The sequence below is a fragment of the Phocoena phocoena genome, chromosome 1 (genome assembly GCF_963924675.1).
Source record: "Phocoena phocoena chromosome 1, mPhoPho1.1, whole genome shotgun sequence".
Classification (NCBI taxonomy): Eukaryota; Metazoa; Chordata; class Mammalia; order Artiodactyla; family Phocoenidae; genus Phocoena; species Phocoena phocoena.
This window is the reverse complement of record NC_089219.1, coordinates 181,507,865-181,525,481: the sequence shown is the minus strand read 5'-3', so window position 1 is coordinate 181,525,481 and position 17,617 is coordinate 181,507,865. Positions and strand designations below refer to the sequence as shown.

General features: G+C 37.0%; 1 protein-coding gene across 2 annotated transcripts in view; it reads right to left on the bottom strand.

Annotated features, from left to right (window-relative positions):
• LOC136125419 (complement factor H-like) overlaps positions 1-17,617 on the bottom strand; it is a 120,001-nt gene that overhangs the window by 82,004 nt on the left and 20,380 nt on the right. For both annotated transcript variants that reach the window (XM_065880171.1, XM_065880175.1), the window contains exons 7-9: positions 14,211-14,384; positions 10,330-10,512; positions 9,714-9,890 (exon numbers count right to left, since the gene is read on the bottom strand). In XM_065880171.1, coding sequence (XP_065736243.1) covers positions 9,714-9,890; positions 10,330-10,512; positions 14,211-14,384 — 534 coding nt within the window. The remainder of the gene's footprint in view (positions 1-9,713; positions 9,891-10,329; positions 10,513-14,210; positions 14,385-17,617) is intronic.

Genomic DNA, 17,617 nt, shown 5'->3' with positions numbered 1-17,617 from the left:
TCTTATGCATGTGGATATCCAGTTTCAGTAAAACTATTTGAAGAGACTATCCTTTCCCACTCGTGTATTCTAGGCACCCTTGTCATAGATAAGTTGATTGTGTCTCAATTATGTATTATTAATAAATGCATGGATTTATTTCTGGGCTTTGTATTCTCTTCCATTGGACTGTATATTTGTTTTTATGCCAGTAGCATACTATTTTGATTACAGTAATTTTTGTAATATATTTGAAATCTGGAAGCATGATGTCCTCAGCTTTTTTTTCTTGCTCAAGATTGCGTTGGCTATTCAGGCCTTCTGTGGTTCCATACAAATTTTATGATTTTTTTCCATTTCTGTAAAGAACACCAGTGGGATTTTGGTAGGGACTGAATTGCATCTGTCCATCACGTTGGGTAGTAGGGATATTTTAACAACACTCAAGCTTCTGATGCACTAGCACTGGATATGTTTCCATTTATCTATGTCTAATTTCTTTTATCATTGTACTACAATTTTTTGCATCCATGTTCAGATAGTTTTCTCTGCTTATGATACCTTTAGCTATAGTTTTCTCTGCTTATGGTATCTTTAGCTTTGCTATCAGACTGATGCTGAGCTCACAAAATGAGTTTGGAAGTATTCTCTTTTCTTTGATTTTTTTTTTGTTTTAATCTGGGACAGTCATAGTCTAACCAAGTTTATTTTTTTAACATCTTTATTGGAGTATAACTGCTTTACAATGGTGTGTTAGTTTCTGCTTTATAACAAAGTGAATCAGCTATACATATACATATGTTCCCATATCTCTTCCCTCTTACATCTCCCTCCCTCCCACCCTCCCTATCCCACCCCTCTAGGTGGTCACAAAGCACTGAGCTGATCTCCCTGTGCTATGCGGCTGCTTCCCACTAGCTATCTACCTTACATTTGGTAGTGTATAATGTCCATGCCACTCTCTCACTTTCTCACAGCTTACCCTTCCCCCTCCCCATATCCTCAAGTCCATTCTCTAGTAGGTCTGTGTCTTTATTCCTGTCTTACCCCTAGGTTCTTCATGACCCTTTTTCTTTTTCTTAGATTCCATATATATGTTTTAGCATACGGTATTTGTTTTTCTCTTTCTGACTTACTTCACTCTGTATGACAGACTCTAGGTCCATCCACCTCACTACAAATAACTCAATTTCGTTTCTTTTTAGGGCTGAGTAATATTCCATTGTAAAGTATGAGATTAGAACAATCCCTAACACCATACACAAAAATAAGCTCAAAATGGATTAAAGACCTAAATGTAAGGCCAGAAACTGTCAAACTCTTAGAGGAAAACATAGGCAGGACACTCTATGACATAAATCACAGCAAGATCCTTTTTGACCCGCCTCCTAGAGAAATGGAAATAAAAACAAAAATAAACAAATGGGACCTAATGAAACTTAAAAGCTTTTGCACAGCAAAGGAACCCATAAACAAGACCAAAAGATAACCCTCAGAATGGGAGAAAATATTTGCAAATGAAGCAACTGACAAAGGATTAATCTCCAAAATTTACAAGCAGCTCATGCAGCTCAATAACAAAAAAACAAACAACCCAATCCAAAAATGGGCAGAAGACCTAAATAGACATTCTCCAAAGAAGATATACAGATTGCCAACAAACACATGAAAGAATGCTCAACATCATTAATCATTAGAGAAATGCAAATCAAAACTACAATGAGATATCATCTCACACCAGTCAGAATAGCCATCATCAAAAAATCTACAAACAATAAATGCTGGAGAGGGTGTGGAGAAAAGGGAACACTGTTGGTGGGAATGTAAATTTTCTTTGATTTTTAAGGAGTTTTTAGTAGGATTGTTACCAATTCTTATTAAATGCTTCAAAGAATTCACCCATGAAGCCATCTGTTCCCAGTATTTTCTCTTTTGGGAGGTTTTTTTTTTTTGGTGGAGACTTGCTTCAATCTCCTTATTTGTTGTTGGACATTTTAGACTTTATATATATTTTTCTTGACTCAGTTTTGGTAGGTTATATGTATCTCAGAATTTGTCCATTTCTTCCAGGTTATAAAATTTGTTGGCATATTTTTGTTCATTAGTCCCTATGATTATCTTTATTCTTGAGTCATCCTGTATAATGTCTCCTCTTTCATTTCTGATTTTACTTGTCTTAAATTTGATTTGTCTATCTTTTTTTGTCTAGCTAAGCTTTTATCAATTTTGTTTATTTTTTCAAAAATCCAATCTTTCATTTTGTTGATTTTTTTTATTGTTCATTTGATTTATTTCTGTTCTTATCTTCATTATTTCCTCCTTTCTCTAACTTTGGTCTTAGTTTGTTCTTTTTCTAGTGCTTTAAAGTATAAATTTAGGTTGTTTACATAAGATTTTTCTTTTGTTTTAATGTACGCATTTATAATAAAAAACTTCCCTCAGTACTGCTTTTGCAGTATCTCATTATTGTTGGTATGTCCTATTTTGTTCTCATTTGTCTTAAGATTTTTTAAAAATTCCTTATGATTTTCTCTCTGATCAAACTGTTGTTCAAGAGTTTGTTGTTTATTTTGCACATATCTGTAGATTTTCTCTTTTCTTCTTTTTTTCTGTTACTGTATTCTTGTTTTATTTCAATGTGGTTAAAAAAAAAACTTGGCATGATTTCTCTCTTCTAAAATTTGTCAGGACTTGTTTTGTGACCAAACAGGTCATATCCTTCCAGAGATTATTCCATGTGGACTTGGGAAGAATGTGTATTCTTCTGTTGTTGAGTGGAAAGTTTTGTACATATCTATTAGGTTCACTTAGTTTACAGTGTTGTTCAAATCTGCTTTTTCTTTATTAAAATTCTGTCTGGACATTCTATCCAATATTGAAAATGGAGTATTAAAATCTCCTACTATTATTGTATTGCTCTCAATTTCTTCTAATCAGACCTGTGAATATTGGGTTTATATATTTAGGAGTTCTAATGGTGGGTGTTTATATGTTTATAATCCATTTTCCTGTTGATTTCACACTTTTATTATTATATAACAACCTTCTTTGTTGCAAGAAACAATTTAGACAAAAAGTCAATTTTTTCTGACAGCCCCTCCTGCTGTCTTTTGGCTTTGATTTGCATGAATATCATTTTCCATATGTTCATGTTTAGCCCATCTGTGTCTTTAATTCTAAAATAAGCCTTTTATAGACAGCAAATTATTAAATCTTGTTTTTTTAACCATTCAGGTGTTCTATTCCTTTTGATAGGTGAGTGTAGTCCATTTACATTTAAATTAATCATTATAAGTGAGCACTTACTATTGATATTTTGTTAACTAGCTTACTCTGCAATTGTTTTTTCAATGTCTTTCTACCTTTCATTGTTATTTGATTGTTTTGTAATTTTTTACTTTCTTTTTATCTTTTGTGTATGTTGTAGGTATCCCCCTAGCTTAATTGATATATAGTTAACAATTAAAACTTTATATGTATAATGTATACAATGAGATGTTTTGGTATACATATACATTTATCACAATAGGGTTAATTAACACATTCATCACCTCACATATTACCTTTTCTTTGTATGTGTGCTTGGAATGCTGTAAATCTACTCTCTTAGCAAATTTCAAGCATACAATATAGTATTATTAACTATATCACCAAGCTGTACATCCCCAGAATTATTCATATTATACATGAAACCTTACACCTTTGGACCAGCATCTCCCCACTTCCCTCACCTTCATGTCCTTGTAACTACCATTCCACACTTTCTTTTCTTTTCTTTTCTCCTTCTCTCCTTCTCTCCTTCCTTCCTTCCTTCCTTCCTTCCTTCCTTCCTTCCTTCCTTCCTTCCTTCCTTCCTTCCTCCCTCCCTTCCTTCCTTCCCTCCCTCCCTTCCTTCTCCCTTCCTTTTTCTTCCTTCCTTCCTTCCTTCTCCCTTCCTTTTCTTCCTTCCTTCCTTCTCCCTTCCTTTTCTTCCTTCCTTCCTTCTCTTTGTTTCTATGAATTCAATCTTTTCTTTCCCTTTCTTTCTCTCTCTCTCTTTCCCCCCTTCCTTCCTTCCTTCCTTCTTTCTTTCTTTCTTATTTCACTTAGCATAATGTCCTCTATGTTCATCCATGTTGTATCAAATGGCAGGACTTCTTTTTTTTCTTGTGGCTGAGTAATATTCCATTTTACATATATAGATCACATCTTTATTCTTTTATTTGTTTATTTATTTGCTGACCCCTAAGTTGTTTCCAAAGCTTGGATACTGTGAATAATGCTAAAATGAACATGGGACTGCAGATATGTCTTTGAGATATTGATTTTATTTCTGTTGGATACATACCTAGGAATGAGATTGCTGGGTCATATGAAAGTTCTATTAATTTTTTTGAGGAAATTCCACACTGATTTCAATAGACTTGTAACAAATTAAATTCCAACTGAAGTGTACAAGGATTCCCTTTTCTCCACATCCTTGCCAACACTTATATATACTTTTTTTTTTTTTTTTTGCGTATGCGGCCCTCTCAAGTGTTGTGGCCTCTCCTGTTGCGGAGCACAGGCTCCGGACGCGCAGGCTCAGTGGCCATGGCTTACAGGCCCAGCCGCTCCACGGCATGTGGGATCTTCCCGGACCGGGGCACGAACCCGCGTCCCCTGCATCGGCAGGCGGACTCTCAACCACTGCGCCACCAGGGAAGCCCAACACTTATATTTTTTGATAAAAGACATTCTAAAAGGTGTGAGGTAATAACTCATTGTGGTTTTGATTTGTATTTCCCTGAAGATTAGTAATTGTTTTACTATCTACTCATGTATTTGTTGGCCATTTGTGTGTATTCTTCAGAAAAATGTCCACTCAGATCCTTTGCTCATTTTTAAATCAGATTATTTGATTTTTCTGCTATTGAGTTGTAAAAGTCCTTTTTTTAAAGTATTATCCTCTTATTAGATATATGGTTTTCAATTCCATAGTTTACCTTTTCATTTGTTGATTTGCTGAACAGAACTTTTAGTTTAATACAGTCCCACTTAAATTTTGTTTTTGTTACTTGTGCTTTTGGTGACATATCAAAAAATATCATTGCCCAAACCAATGTCAAGAAACTAGTTCCCCAAGTTTTCTTTTATGACATTTATGGTTTCAGGTCTTATATTTAAGTCTCTAATTCATTTAGAGTTAATTTTTGTTGGTGTTTTCATATAGGGGTCCAATTTCATTCTTATTTGTACATATCCAGTTTTCCCAGCACCATTTACTAAAGACACCATCATTTCCCCATGGCGTATTTTTGATTGCCTTGTTAAATATTAGGTGACACACGGGCTTATTTCTGGGTTTCAATTCTATTCCATTGGCTATGTGTCTATTATTTATGCCAGAATCATACTATTTTGATTACTATTGCTCTCAAACTATAGTTTGAAATCAGGAAGTGTAATGCATCCAGCTTTGTTGTTCTTTCTCAAGAAAAGGGGGTATTTTGTGTTTCCATATGAATTTTAGGATTATTTATTTTACTTATGTAAAATATGCCATTGGGTTTTGTTGAATGGTTTGAGAAGGATTGGCATTTCTTCTTTAAATCCTTGGTGTAATTTACCAATAAGATCATCTGGTCCTGAGCTTTACTTCATTGGGAGATTTTAAATTTCTGATTCAATTTTATTTCTAATTTTATTCTGTTCAGATTTTCTATTGTTAAATGAGTTAGTATTGTTGAATTATAAGTTTCTAGGAATTTATCCATTTCTTCTAGGTTATCCAATTTGTTGGCATATGATAGTTCATCGTTGTCTTTTATGATCCTTGGCATTGCTGTGGCATCAATTGTAATGTCTCGTCTTTCATTTCTGACTTAACTTATATGAGTTTTATCTCTTTTTTTTTCTTAATATAGCTTTAGGTTTGTTCATTTTGTTTATCTTTTTGCAAAAGCAGGTATGTTGTCATCTTTTCTGTTGTATTCTCTGGCCTCTATTTCATATATTTCTGTTCTGATCTTTGTTATTTCCTTCTTTCTGCTAACTTCATGCTTAGTTTGTTCTTTTTCTTTGAGTATAAAATTGGCTTGTTCTTTGGAGATCTTCCTTTTTTCTTAATGTATGATTTTATCACTATAAATTCTCCTCATAGGACTGCTTTTGTTGTGCTTAAATTTTCATTTCCTTTAGAATATATTTTTATTTCTCCCTGATCTCTATTTTGACCCATTGTTGAGAAATGTTTTGTTTCCACATACTGTCAGTTTTCTACTTTTCTTCCTGTTATTGATTGTTTAGTTTCATACAATTGTGGTCCAAAAAATGTTTGGTATACTTTCAATCATCTTAAGGTTTTTAAGGCTTGTTTTGTGACCTAGCATGTTATCTCTCCTGGAGAATGTTCTGTGTATGCATAGGATGAATATATATTCTGCTGTTGAATGGAATGTTCTGATATGTCTGTTAGGTACATTTGTTTAAGTTTGGTTCCAGTCGAATTGCTCTTTATTGATTTTCTGGGTGAATGATCTACCCATTTTTGAAAGTAGAGTATTGAACTCCCCTACTATTATTATACTGCTATTTCTCTGTTTAGATCTGTTAGAATTTGCTTAATGTACTTAGGTGCTCCCGTGCTGGATACATATATATTTACAGTTGTTAAATCCTCTTGATTTGATCCCTTCTTGTCTCTTGTTTACAGTTTTGACTAAAAGTCTATTTTTCTGAAATAAGTATTGCTATCCCTGCTCTTTTTTGATGTCCATTTGCATGGAATATTGTCTTTTCATTCACTTTAGCCTTTGGGTGTCCTAAATGCTGAAGTGAGTTTCAGTTTAGTTTTACCTCTAGGTAGTTTATAGTTGGATCTTCTGTTTGTTCTCCCTTTTTTTTTTTAAATGCACTCTCTATGCCTTTTGATTGGAGAATAGAATGCATTTACTTTCAATGTTATTATTGATAGGTAAGGACTTACTAATACAATCTCATTAACTGTTTTCTGGCCACTATATAGTAAATATTGTTCCTCGGTGTTTCTCTTGCACCCTTTCTTAGAGAATTCATGAGAATTCATGATTTTCTGTAGTGGTACACTTTGATTCCTTTATCTTTTGTGTATCTGAAATAGGTTTTGTTTTGTGGTTACCACAAGGCTTACACAAAATATCTTACAGGTTTAACAGTCTATTTGTAACTGATAACAAATTCACTTTGATTGCATACACACTTTACCCTTTCACTTTCCTCCCCACCTATTTTGTTTTTGATATCACAATTTACATTATTTTGTATGTGTTGTATATTTTCATGGTTTCACATTACTAATTAACATCCTTTTCTTTCAGCTTGAAGAACTCCTTTCAGCATTTCTTGTAAGACAGATCTAGTACTAATGAATTCCTTCAGTTTTTATTCGTCTGGGAAAGCCTTTATATCCCATTCATTGCTACAAGACTGCTTTCCCAGGCAAATAATTCTTCAGTTGCAGGTTTTTTTCTTTCAGTAATTTGAATATTTCATCCCTCTCTCTCCTGGTGTGCAGTGTTTCTGCAGTTTTATTAACCTGCTTATATCTTTATGGGGAATCCCTTTTGTTTGTGGAGGTTTTTCTCTCAGCTTCAAAAATTCTCTTTGCCTTTGATTTTAGACAGTTGTTTACAATGTGTCTTGTATATAGAATATCTCTTGTTTGAATCTGTTTGGGGACTTATGAAATGCATGATCTTGAATGTCCATGTCTTCCCAGCCATTATTTCTTTACATAAACATTCTGCTCTTTCTCCCATTCTTCTCCTGGGACACCCATAATCTCTACAATGCTTCTCTTGATGGTCTCCAATCATTCCTGTAGGCTTTCTTCACTCTGACAGGATACTTTCAAATGAGTTATTTTTTCTGCTTGATAGTTTATGGTTGATGCTCTCCATTGTATTTGTCACTTCATTCATTGTATTCTTTACTTTCAGAATTACTGTTTTGTTTTTTTATGTTTTCTATCTCGCTGTTAAACTTCTTGTTTTGTTCAATTATTGTTTATCTGACTCCTTTGAATTGCCTGTGTTTTCTTGCATCTCAGTGAAGTTCTTTAAAGTAACTATATTGAAGCATCTATCAGATAAATTGTACATATCCATTATTTGAGGTCAGTTAACAGAAAACTGATATGCTCTTTTGTTTGTATTGTAGTCCTTTGATTTTTTTGTTTCTTGAAGTCACCTGTTGCTGTCTTCACACTTAAAGAAGCAATTGCTTCCTCCAGTCTTTACAGACTGACCGGGGAGGAAAATACATTCTGTCACACTGCTACAGGCTTTCCCAGACCTTTTTTAAGGACACGTCAGTTCCACACATCTTGATCCCTTGTGGGAGAGAATTTTGAAGATTGTATGCTTCCCCCTATCTGGCAAAGCCAGTCTGTATGCTGACAGCTTCCTGGTTGCTTTCCCTGCGGCGATGACAAATGCTCATGTTTGTGTATTTTCTCACAATCCCACAGGGTCAGGATGGCTTCTAGATGTCCCACTAGTCATCTGCAAAAGTTTGCATCGCCACCTTGGGGACATACACAGGGAGCTGGCCATGGGGCAGGGGGATGTGGATGTGTTGAGGGTGCCCATGGGTGAGAAGGATTCACAAACTAGGTGTCTGCAATGGTTAGAGGGTGGGCTTCCTTTTTTTTTAAATGCCCAGAAGTGTCAATTTTATTTGTCAGTGCAGTAGGGGGCTAAGGCATGACATGTTGCTTCTAAGAGTTAGAGAGCCAGCAGTGGAGGGGAGAAGCAAGCCCTCTTGGGCTCTGGGCCCCTAGGCTGCCTTCTTGGCTGTGGGCTGGGCCTCAGACCTGAGCTCCAGCAGACCCAAAGCTTTGTTGAAGAAGAGGTTGATTGGAGTGGAGCCATCGGTGATGAGGGTTGATTTTAGGCCCAGGCTCTGGAGCAGTTTTACCTGCATCTCCAGTCCTGCCACAGCGAGGTCCCTGATGATGCTGGGCCCCAGGCCCTCTGTCATCTTCTTGAACTTCTTCACCTCTACCTCAGCCAGCTGGTGGTGTCTACAAAATGGTCAGTAGGATCCTTGTCTCTTGATGAATTCTAGCCCTGGATGCTGTACTCCTGGCCTCTCGCCACCCCTCAGTCATGCAGATTACCCCAGTATTCCGGACGGGGTGAAAGAGAAGTGGGCCTTTTGATCAGTATTGCAAGTTGAGGAAGTTGGCCCTTACTCACATGCTCTTATTTTCCCCCACAGGTGAAATCCTGTGCTGAGGGGGTCTCTCTGGGCACTAAGCTGTGCTACTTTAGGGAAGAGGTGACACAGGTAAAGTGAAACTGTTCCTCTAACCATCTTTGATGCATTCAGTCCTGAATCTCTGTGCTCCAACAGTGTGCTATAATTTCTCTGCTAGACTCCTAGAATCCCACAAAGATATTCTTATCGATTCATGATTGTCAAAGTTTGTATCAGGAGAGACAGTAAAACTCCTATTCGGTCATCTTGCTGACATCTCTCTGTTATTATAGGTTTCTTCTTTGTGTTTTTTTTTTCCCCTGTATTCTTGACTAATGTCTATCAATAGGCACATTTATTTTGTTATAGACTTATCAAGAAGTCTGTACATACACTCACACACACTTGTAAAAAATAAAACTAAATAAGTCCTTTGGCAAAACAAGAAAAAGTTGATAAAAACATTTTGCAGTGGATAATATAGCTGAGTCTTAGAAAATTATAAATATACTGGGATCTTGGACCAGTTTACTCACTGACACGGGTGCATATGGGAAGAGGAGACCAGCCATTCTCTGTACAGGTCATTGTGTTCTGGTTATTCTGAAGACTGTAGCCAGGATGGCAATAAACTCTTACAGTTGCACCTTGTAACCATTTTTCGTTGTACTTTGGGCCATATCCATTTTCCAAGTATTTGAAAATACATTGTCCTAAGGATCATAAAGACAAGAGAAAAGAAAAAAAATAACATATATTTGGTAAAATAGCACATTAAAAATTAACTTTATGGTATTTACCTGACAATGCATTAGTATTCAAAAAGAACAAATAACTTAATGACAATGAAAGCTACTACCACGTGTTTGTTAAAAAAGAAAAAAAAATCAATATACCATGTTATTTATCTTTAGTTTTTATAATTACAATATGTGTAAATGATACAAATATTCTTATAAAGTCTGTATATTTCTCATGTGATTTCCATGGAAAGCTCCTCATAAAAAGAAGGCGTATTTGGGTCTTTTTGCTCACAGAACTTGACCCTTGGCCTTATTTTTGTTGTGTAAGACTTAATTGTACTCACTTATGTACTATTGTTTCTCCACTCCTTGGAAGATTTATACACATAAAATTAAGAGGTTTACTTACTGAGGCACGGTACTTCTGGAGACCATCCGTTTCGTGTGCATGTAAGGTAAGACTCGTGATTTTGTGGCACAAAATAGTGATTACAGTAATAGTGGAACCGTTGATGTAAGCTTGCTGGAAAGTATTCTCTATATGCATAAGTTAACCTTCCATGTTTTATTACTGGAAAATCGCAAGGTTTCACTTGGAATAAAAAAAAAAACGGTATGAATGTTTTACCTTAGTAAGCAATCAAATTAGAGATCAGATGTTTCACCTATGAATTATATTCCTACTAGCTTAATTACCCTCATTGCATTAAGAGTTTCTAGGAAAAGAAAAGTTATAGAAAACTCAGATGACTGAGGTATGTAAGGAGGTCCTTGCTAATGAAGATCAAATTATGTCTTGTGGGTCATATTACATAAAATTTGTATGTGAGCTCTCTTGGTAGAAAACTATACAGAGCTATTGATTTAACTATCCTTAAGTACATAAGTCCTAGCCTTGGTTGACTAAATTAGCATCTTAATCAAGAGATGAAAGTACAAATTTTACCATGCAGCTCATCTGTCTTCTTTTCCTTTCTCTTTCATTCTCATCAAAAATCAGGATCCTGGCTTTTATTCTCAGACCAAGTCAATGTAGGAAAACAGTTTTTGTTTTTAGATTAACACTCATTAGTTTACTTTTCTATTTATTGGAAATGTGTGATAAGTGTAGAGAAGCACAACAGTTGATCCATTGATCCATTGATCACATTACACAGAAAAAAAACATTCTTACTTAACTCTCAAACTAGACATTAAGGCATATTTTCCCTTCTTTATCTAATCAGAGAAATGAACAATGAATGAATAATTCTTAATATCCAAATGGTTACGATTAAGGGAAACACTTGAATGCTTATTTCTAATTTTAATTGGAGAATGATGTTTTTTTCACTGTTTCTTATAAATATTTTAAATGAGGTATAATATAATCACATTTATTGTTATTCTTATATATTGAGTGATTTTCACATGTATTCTTAAGTGTTATGTTGTTTATAACAATTTTATATATAATATTTTTCAGAAAAATTTACCCTTTTTATTGGATGGTTTGGAGATAATCTAATACTTTTAATACTACACTAGTATTTATTTTACATCATGAAATATGATATTAAAAGAACACATATGCAACATATTAAAGAAATGTACAACATGCACACACAATATTCATTACCATTTATATCTTCCTTAAGATCAATGATCCGTTTTCTTTTTTGTATGATTACAGAAATCTTTCAAGCTGTTTTTACAGACTTGCTATGTGAATTATAAACTTTGAATCTTTGCATATCCTAATGTCTTTCTTTAACAAAGACTTGTGAATGATACCTTCTCTTGGTATAGATTCTTGTCCTATAGTCTGTATCTCTCATCATTGATAGATTTCCCCCACTTTTGTGAAGCTTCCCACTCTTTTAAGATTGAAATGCTTATTTACTCTCATTCTTTTTAAGTAACAGACTAGTGTTTTTCACACTACTTTTTGGAGATTTAGAAGATTTTCTCCTCATCCATGGATTTTACAAATTCCATCATGTTATGTCAAGATATGTATATTTAACAATAATTCTACGTTGGGCAAGCTTGGGTCTTTGTATTTGCAAGAACCAAATCTTAAAGAACTCAATTAACTTTGCCATTAAATTGTAGAGCAGAGATTTGAATCCTGATGATCTGATTTCAGAACTAGTATGTTTATCCACTTCATTATGTTTCTTCATACAATATGAATACAGTTAAATAATCCATTGAGATTCGTTTCCAAAAGGTACACACAGAGGGCATAATTGAAAGTAAGTATTATTACTATCACTGGCCCAAGCCCTGTTCCTATTCTTGTCTTTCATTCGGTCACATGTGAATGCGTTTGTATCTCTCTAACCAGATCATTTCCTGAAGCACGTGTACTATTCCACTGTGCTCAGATCAGCACTAACATTGGCAGGACTTACAACAGCCTCACTACCCTCTCACAGTTCTACCAACACGAGCTCTGGTCTCATGAGCAGCTTTGGCTGTGCCATCACTGTGTTGGCTCAGACTATCTCAAAACTGATTAAAATATTCACTAATTTTTAAAAGTGTTTCTAGTCTTTCTGTACTTGTGCAGCTGACTTCTATGGCCCAAACCCAGGATCTTACAGTTATCACTGTTCAATTTCATGTTATTAGATCCAACCTCACACATGGGAGTCTTTCTGAGTGATGAATCTGTCCTAATGCAGATTCTCTTTCAGCACCCCAGTATCATTCCAGCGGTGAATTTGTACTGCATCTCCTCTACACCATTAAACTGGAGGAATGGAGCAGGCCTGAGAACACAGTCCTGAATCTGATAATAAGATAGGTTTATTTAATGAAATTATGAATATCTGATAAACCATCTAATTGGTCAATTTCCCCATCCTGTCCGCAAGAACTTCGGAAGTTCCCTTGTGGGATAAACTCGTTGAGGTACAGTCAGGCTCATCTGCCATATTCATAAACCAAACTTTAACATGATTAAATATTTCTCTTATATTTCTTATGCACATTGAAATCTGTTTCATACTGATAATGGCTTCCTTTTTAAGGGACTCATACTTTGAAAAATCATTTTGGACTTATGCCTGGAATTAACATTGAGGTCACTGATCTATTATTTGTATCATTACATTTTTCTTTCATGCAAGATCGAGTTTAACTGTAGTGCATCTTTACAATAAACTGTGATGTATAAAGAAAAAGAATATGATTGTAGAGACAGAAAACACTTGAAAAAAGGTAAAGGAAGCATCCCTAGAAATAAAATACTCTGTTCAGTTGAGTGACATTTTTCTAAATGTGATAGTTTTAGAAAATTCCACAATGTCTTGTACGTTCCTCCCTCCCAAAATTAGAGCCTAACTCCCCACACTTGAATGTGCTGGACTTAGTGACTCACTTCTAAAGAATACATATGGCTGAAGTGACGGTGACAGTGTGTGACCAGGTCATAAATGGTATGGAAACTTCCTGCTCTCTCTGGGATCACTAGCTCTGGAGAAAGATAGCTTCCTCTCAAGCAATCTGCGGAGATGCCCATGTGGTAAGGTTTTGAGGCTTCCCGCCCAAAGCCAGGTGAGAGAGCCTAGGAAGCAAATGAGCCATCAGGTGACTTGCAGCCCAGGCCAGCACCCCGACTGCAACCCAAGAAGTGTGACTCAGAGCTAGCCAACTAAGCCACTTCCTAATTCCTGACCCATAGGAGCTCTAAGAATATAAAGGTGTGTTGTTTTAAGCCCATATGTTTTGGGAGAATATTTTTACACAGCACTAGATAACTAATATACTAGGTGTTAGGTGATGTAAGTCTTACTCAATGTTTTAGTTCAGATATTAGAATTATATTCGAGAATTATATATTCATACACACAGACATATATTTAACTTTGAGTAGCAAAAAATTTAAAGAGTTTTTAGTTTACAAAAATGTTTTTATTCCTCCTTAGAACTGTCTACTTTGAAAAGCAAAGAATGCCTCTAAAACCTCTACTTTGCATACACAGTAGGGCAAATACTTGGATTTATTCTGTCCCCATTTTTGTGTGTTTAAGAGAAAGAAACTTCAGAATTAAGAAGTAGGTCAAGATATGAGTGGGGCTTCCCTGGTGGCGCAGTGGTTGAGAGTCCGCCTGCCGATGCAGGGGACATGGGTTCGTGCCCCGGTCTGGGAAGATCCCACATGCCGCGGAGTGGCTGGGCCCGTGAGCCATGGCCGCTGAGCCTGCGCTTCCGGAGCCTGTGCTCCGCAATGGGAGAGACCACAAAAGTGAGAGGCCCGCGTACCGCAAAAAAAAAAAAAAAAAAGATATGAGTGAAACTTACAGGAACATCTTGGAGCAGGTGACCAGCCCTGGCTGGTGCACGTTGCTACATTTCCCTGGATCACAGGAGCAAAGCCACTTTTACACTTATAAGTGATTTCATATTCACCTCTGTATTTGGCTAATTGAGGTGTGTGAATACCATTTGGAATATCAGGAGGATCACATGTTATTTCTGAAAAGAAAAAAGGTATGTGTACAATATAGAAATAACTATCCATTAAAAATAATCAAGCATATAAAAATATAAAAGTGGATGTTATTTGTTCTTAGTACAGCACAAAAGGTCATGAAAATGAGCACAGCCTCATGCCCTTCCTGCTGTATCACTCGTATTTCCCTCCATTGTATTTCTCATCTAATGTATTTGTGCCCCCTGGATTCTTGAATCCTCTTTCTCCAAAGCCAACACATGCTTCATGATATTCCATACCTGGCAATGAATTCTTGGTATATCACTTCAGCTATTCTTTCCACTTTCTGCAAGTTCCTCAGCTTCTGTCATTCTCACAAGTACTATTTACAAATATTCTGAGTCTCCTCCCCGCAAACGCTTGGTTGGATAGTATACCCCAGCCCCTTTGAAGTAGACATAAACACATGGCTTGCATAGGACAACGAAATGAATATGGAAGTAATATGTTTTCCTTTAGGGAGGAACAGTCATTGTGACTGTAACAGTCATTGTGTGAATTTTTATGTTCTCTTCCCCACAGCTGCAGTGATTAAAGGAAGAACATAGAGGGCTTCCCTGGTGGCGCAGTGGTTGAGAGTCCGCCTGCCGATGCAGGGGACACGGGTTCGTACCCCGGTCCGGGAAGATCCCACATGCCGCGGAGCGGCTGAGCCCGTGAGCCATGGCTGCTGAGCCTGCGCGTCCGGAGCCTGTGCTCCGCAACGGGAGAGACCACAACAGTGAGAGGCCCACATACCACAACAACAACAACAAAAAGAACATGGAAAGGTGATGTCTCCATCCCCTGATTCTTACAATGAAAATGATGAGCAGAGACCCTTCTGACCTACACTGGAAGTGAGCATGAATAGGAGATACACTTTAGTGTATTAAGCCACTGAGATTTTGGAATACATTTTTCTTCCTGTAATAGAATAACCGAACCCAGGATTTGAAAAACCTTTTATAGAAAGGGCCAGATGAAAGGTCTCTGATGTAACTACTCTGCTCTGCCATTGTAGGGCAAGCGTAGCCATAAACAATACATACACAAATGCGCATGGCTCTGTTCCAATAAATCTTTGTTTACAAAAAAGGGGACAGGCTGGATTTGACACGGGGATTATAGTGTGTTATCCCTTTACCTAGTTTTTCCTAATTTATAAAGCTTTTCTCAGTCACTTATGTCAACTTTGCTATATCTCAACAATGGAGCAATTTGCAATATTCCTTTTCTAATAAAATATCATGCTTTTTAACTATTGTAGAAATGTTACAGAGCCATCTATAATGGTGCCATATTGTATTTTGGGCTAAAAACCTGTGGTGGACATTCAGCATTGCCTGAAATTCATTTGTTTATATGCTCCTAATTTACTTTTGTTTCCATTTCCCGAAGTCAGTGACCCACAGTCTCCTTACTTTGCTCAAGGCGCCTAATACAATTGCTCTCTCATCAACAGATAATAAGTCCTTGCATTCACAGGAAACAATTGAGACTACCAGTCGTGAGTTCCCTAGCGTTTTTTTCCCAAGATTTCTTCAACTTTAGCTGCATCTATCCTGGACTTAAGCCTTTCCCTTAGTCTTTGATAATAAGGTGTGTTGTTGTTGTTGTTGTTGCTGCTGCTGTTGTTGTTTGTTTCTTGTGTGTGTTCAAATTCAAGACAGCTTCTCAAACTTCTCATTTTTCCATGGATGTTGAACCATTGTTTATTTCTTCTCTCTCTCTCATTTTGTCAACCACTCTGTCTTAGACGGATATGAAAACTTCTCCCATTTTAAACTCCTTCTCTCTACCCTTTGTCCAAGTTTAGGTAATTGTTGTATCATTCTCAGCCTATCCATAGGGACGCTGTCAGCTGGGTTGTCTGAGGCACCCACCTGGGCTGTACTGCTTGTGTGGAGCCTCCACAGACATTTCCCGACAGGAGTCAATGCTGTGGGTGGACCAGCCCTGTGGTTCTTATTATGATTGCAAGAGGCCCCTCAGCAACAATCATCAGGAAACTCTGAAGAACAAGATTTATTACTCACAGGTCAAGTATTACTCAAGTGTACCCAGTACACCTGAGCAGTGTACCCCACAGTGAGGTCAGAGGTAGAAAAAGAGAGAAAGAGAAAGAGAGACAGAGACAGAACGAACTTGCAGCTCTGTTTTTATTAGGGTCACAGAGTGGGTGTCTACGGTTCTCAGGTTCACCCTTTATTGGTGAATTTAAAGCAGAAGAGTGGGAATTAGGATGAGGGAAGGGAAAAGCTGTCAGTTATCTAGGTCACCCAGGGCTTTCTATAAAGGGACCTTCATGGGCACGGCAATCTGGTTCCTTAACTAGTTATTTTGACAGTAGCTGTGTCATACAGCTGACAGTATGTTTACTCAAGATAAATGCCTTTAAAATGTATGCCTTGGGGCTTCCCTGGTGGCACAGTGGTTGAGAGTCCGCCTGCCGATGCAGGGGACACGGGTTCGTGCCCCGGTCCGGGAAGATCCCACATGCCGCGGAGCAGCTGGGCCCGTGAGCCATGGCCGCTGAGCCTGTGCGTCTGGAGCCTGTGCTCCGCAACAGGAGAGGCCACAACAGTGAGAGGCCCGCGTACCGCAAAAAAAAAAAAAAAAAATGTATGCCTTGGCAATCAAAAGTTTAATGTCGCAGACACTTACACTACACTAAGGTATTATATTCCTCCTCCCATTTATTCTTCAACCTGTTTCCATCTGGCTTCTCACACCACCATTGTGCTGACATTGCTCTGACAGAAGTCACCAATATCCTACAATTTCCAAATTCAAAAATCTTTGTATTCCACATATTACAGTGTCTGGTGTATATTATTGGCTAAACTCTGTAATATTTGACACCGCTGATCACCGACTTCTTGAAGTTCCCCAGTGCATTGCCTTTTTATGTCCTACTTCTCCTTATCTTTGTCTGAACAACACGATTTAATTTTGTTTAGTTTACTTATAGTTACTCCTCTTCTTCCACCACTCCACTTAATTCTTAGGCCCAGCCTATTTTTCCAATCGCATCCCCTACCACTTTCCTACTTATTTTCTGTGCTACCACCACACTAACCTTCAGTCTGGTTTTCACACATGCCAAGCTTAGGCCTATCATTTGCACTTTCTGCTCCTTGTGTCTTGAACGATTCTCCTCTAAATCTTCATAGCGATGCTTATCACCACGCCAGAAACATCTTCCCTGAAGACCCTGTAAGTGTTGTATGAA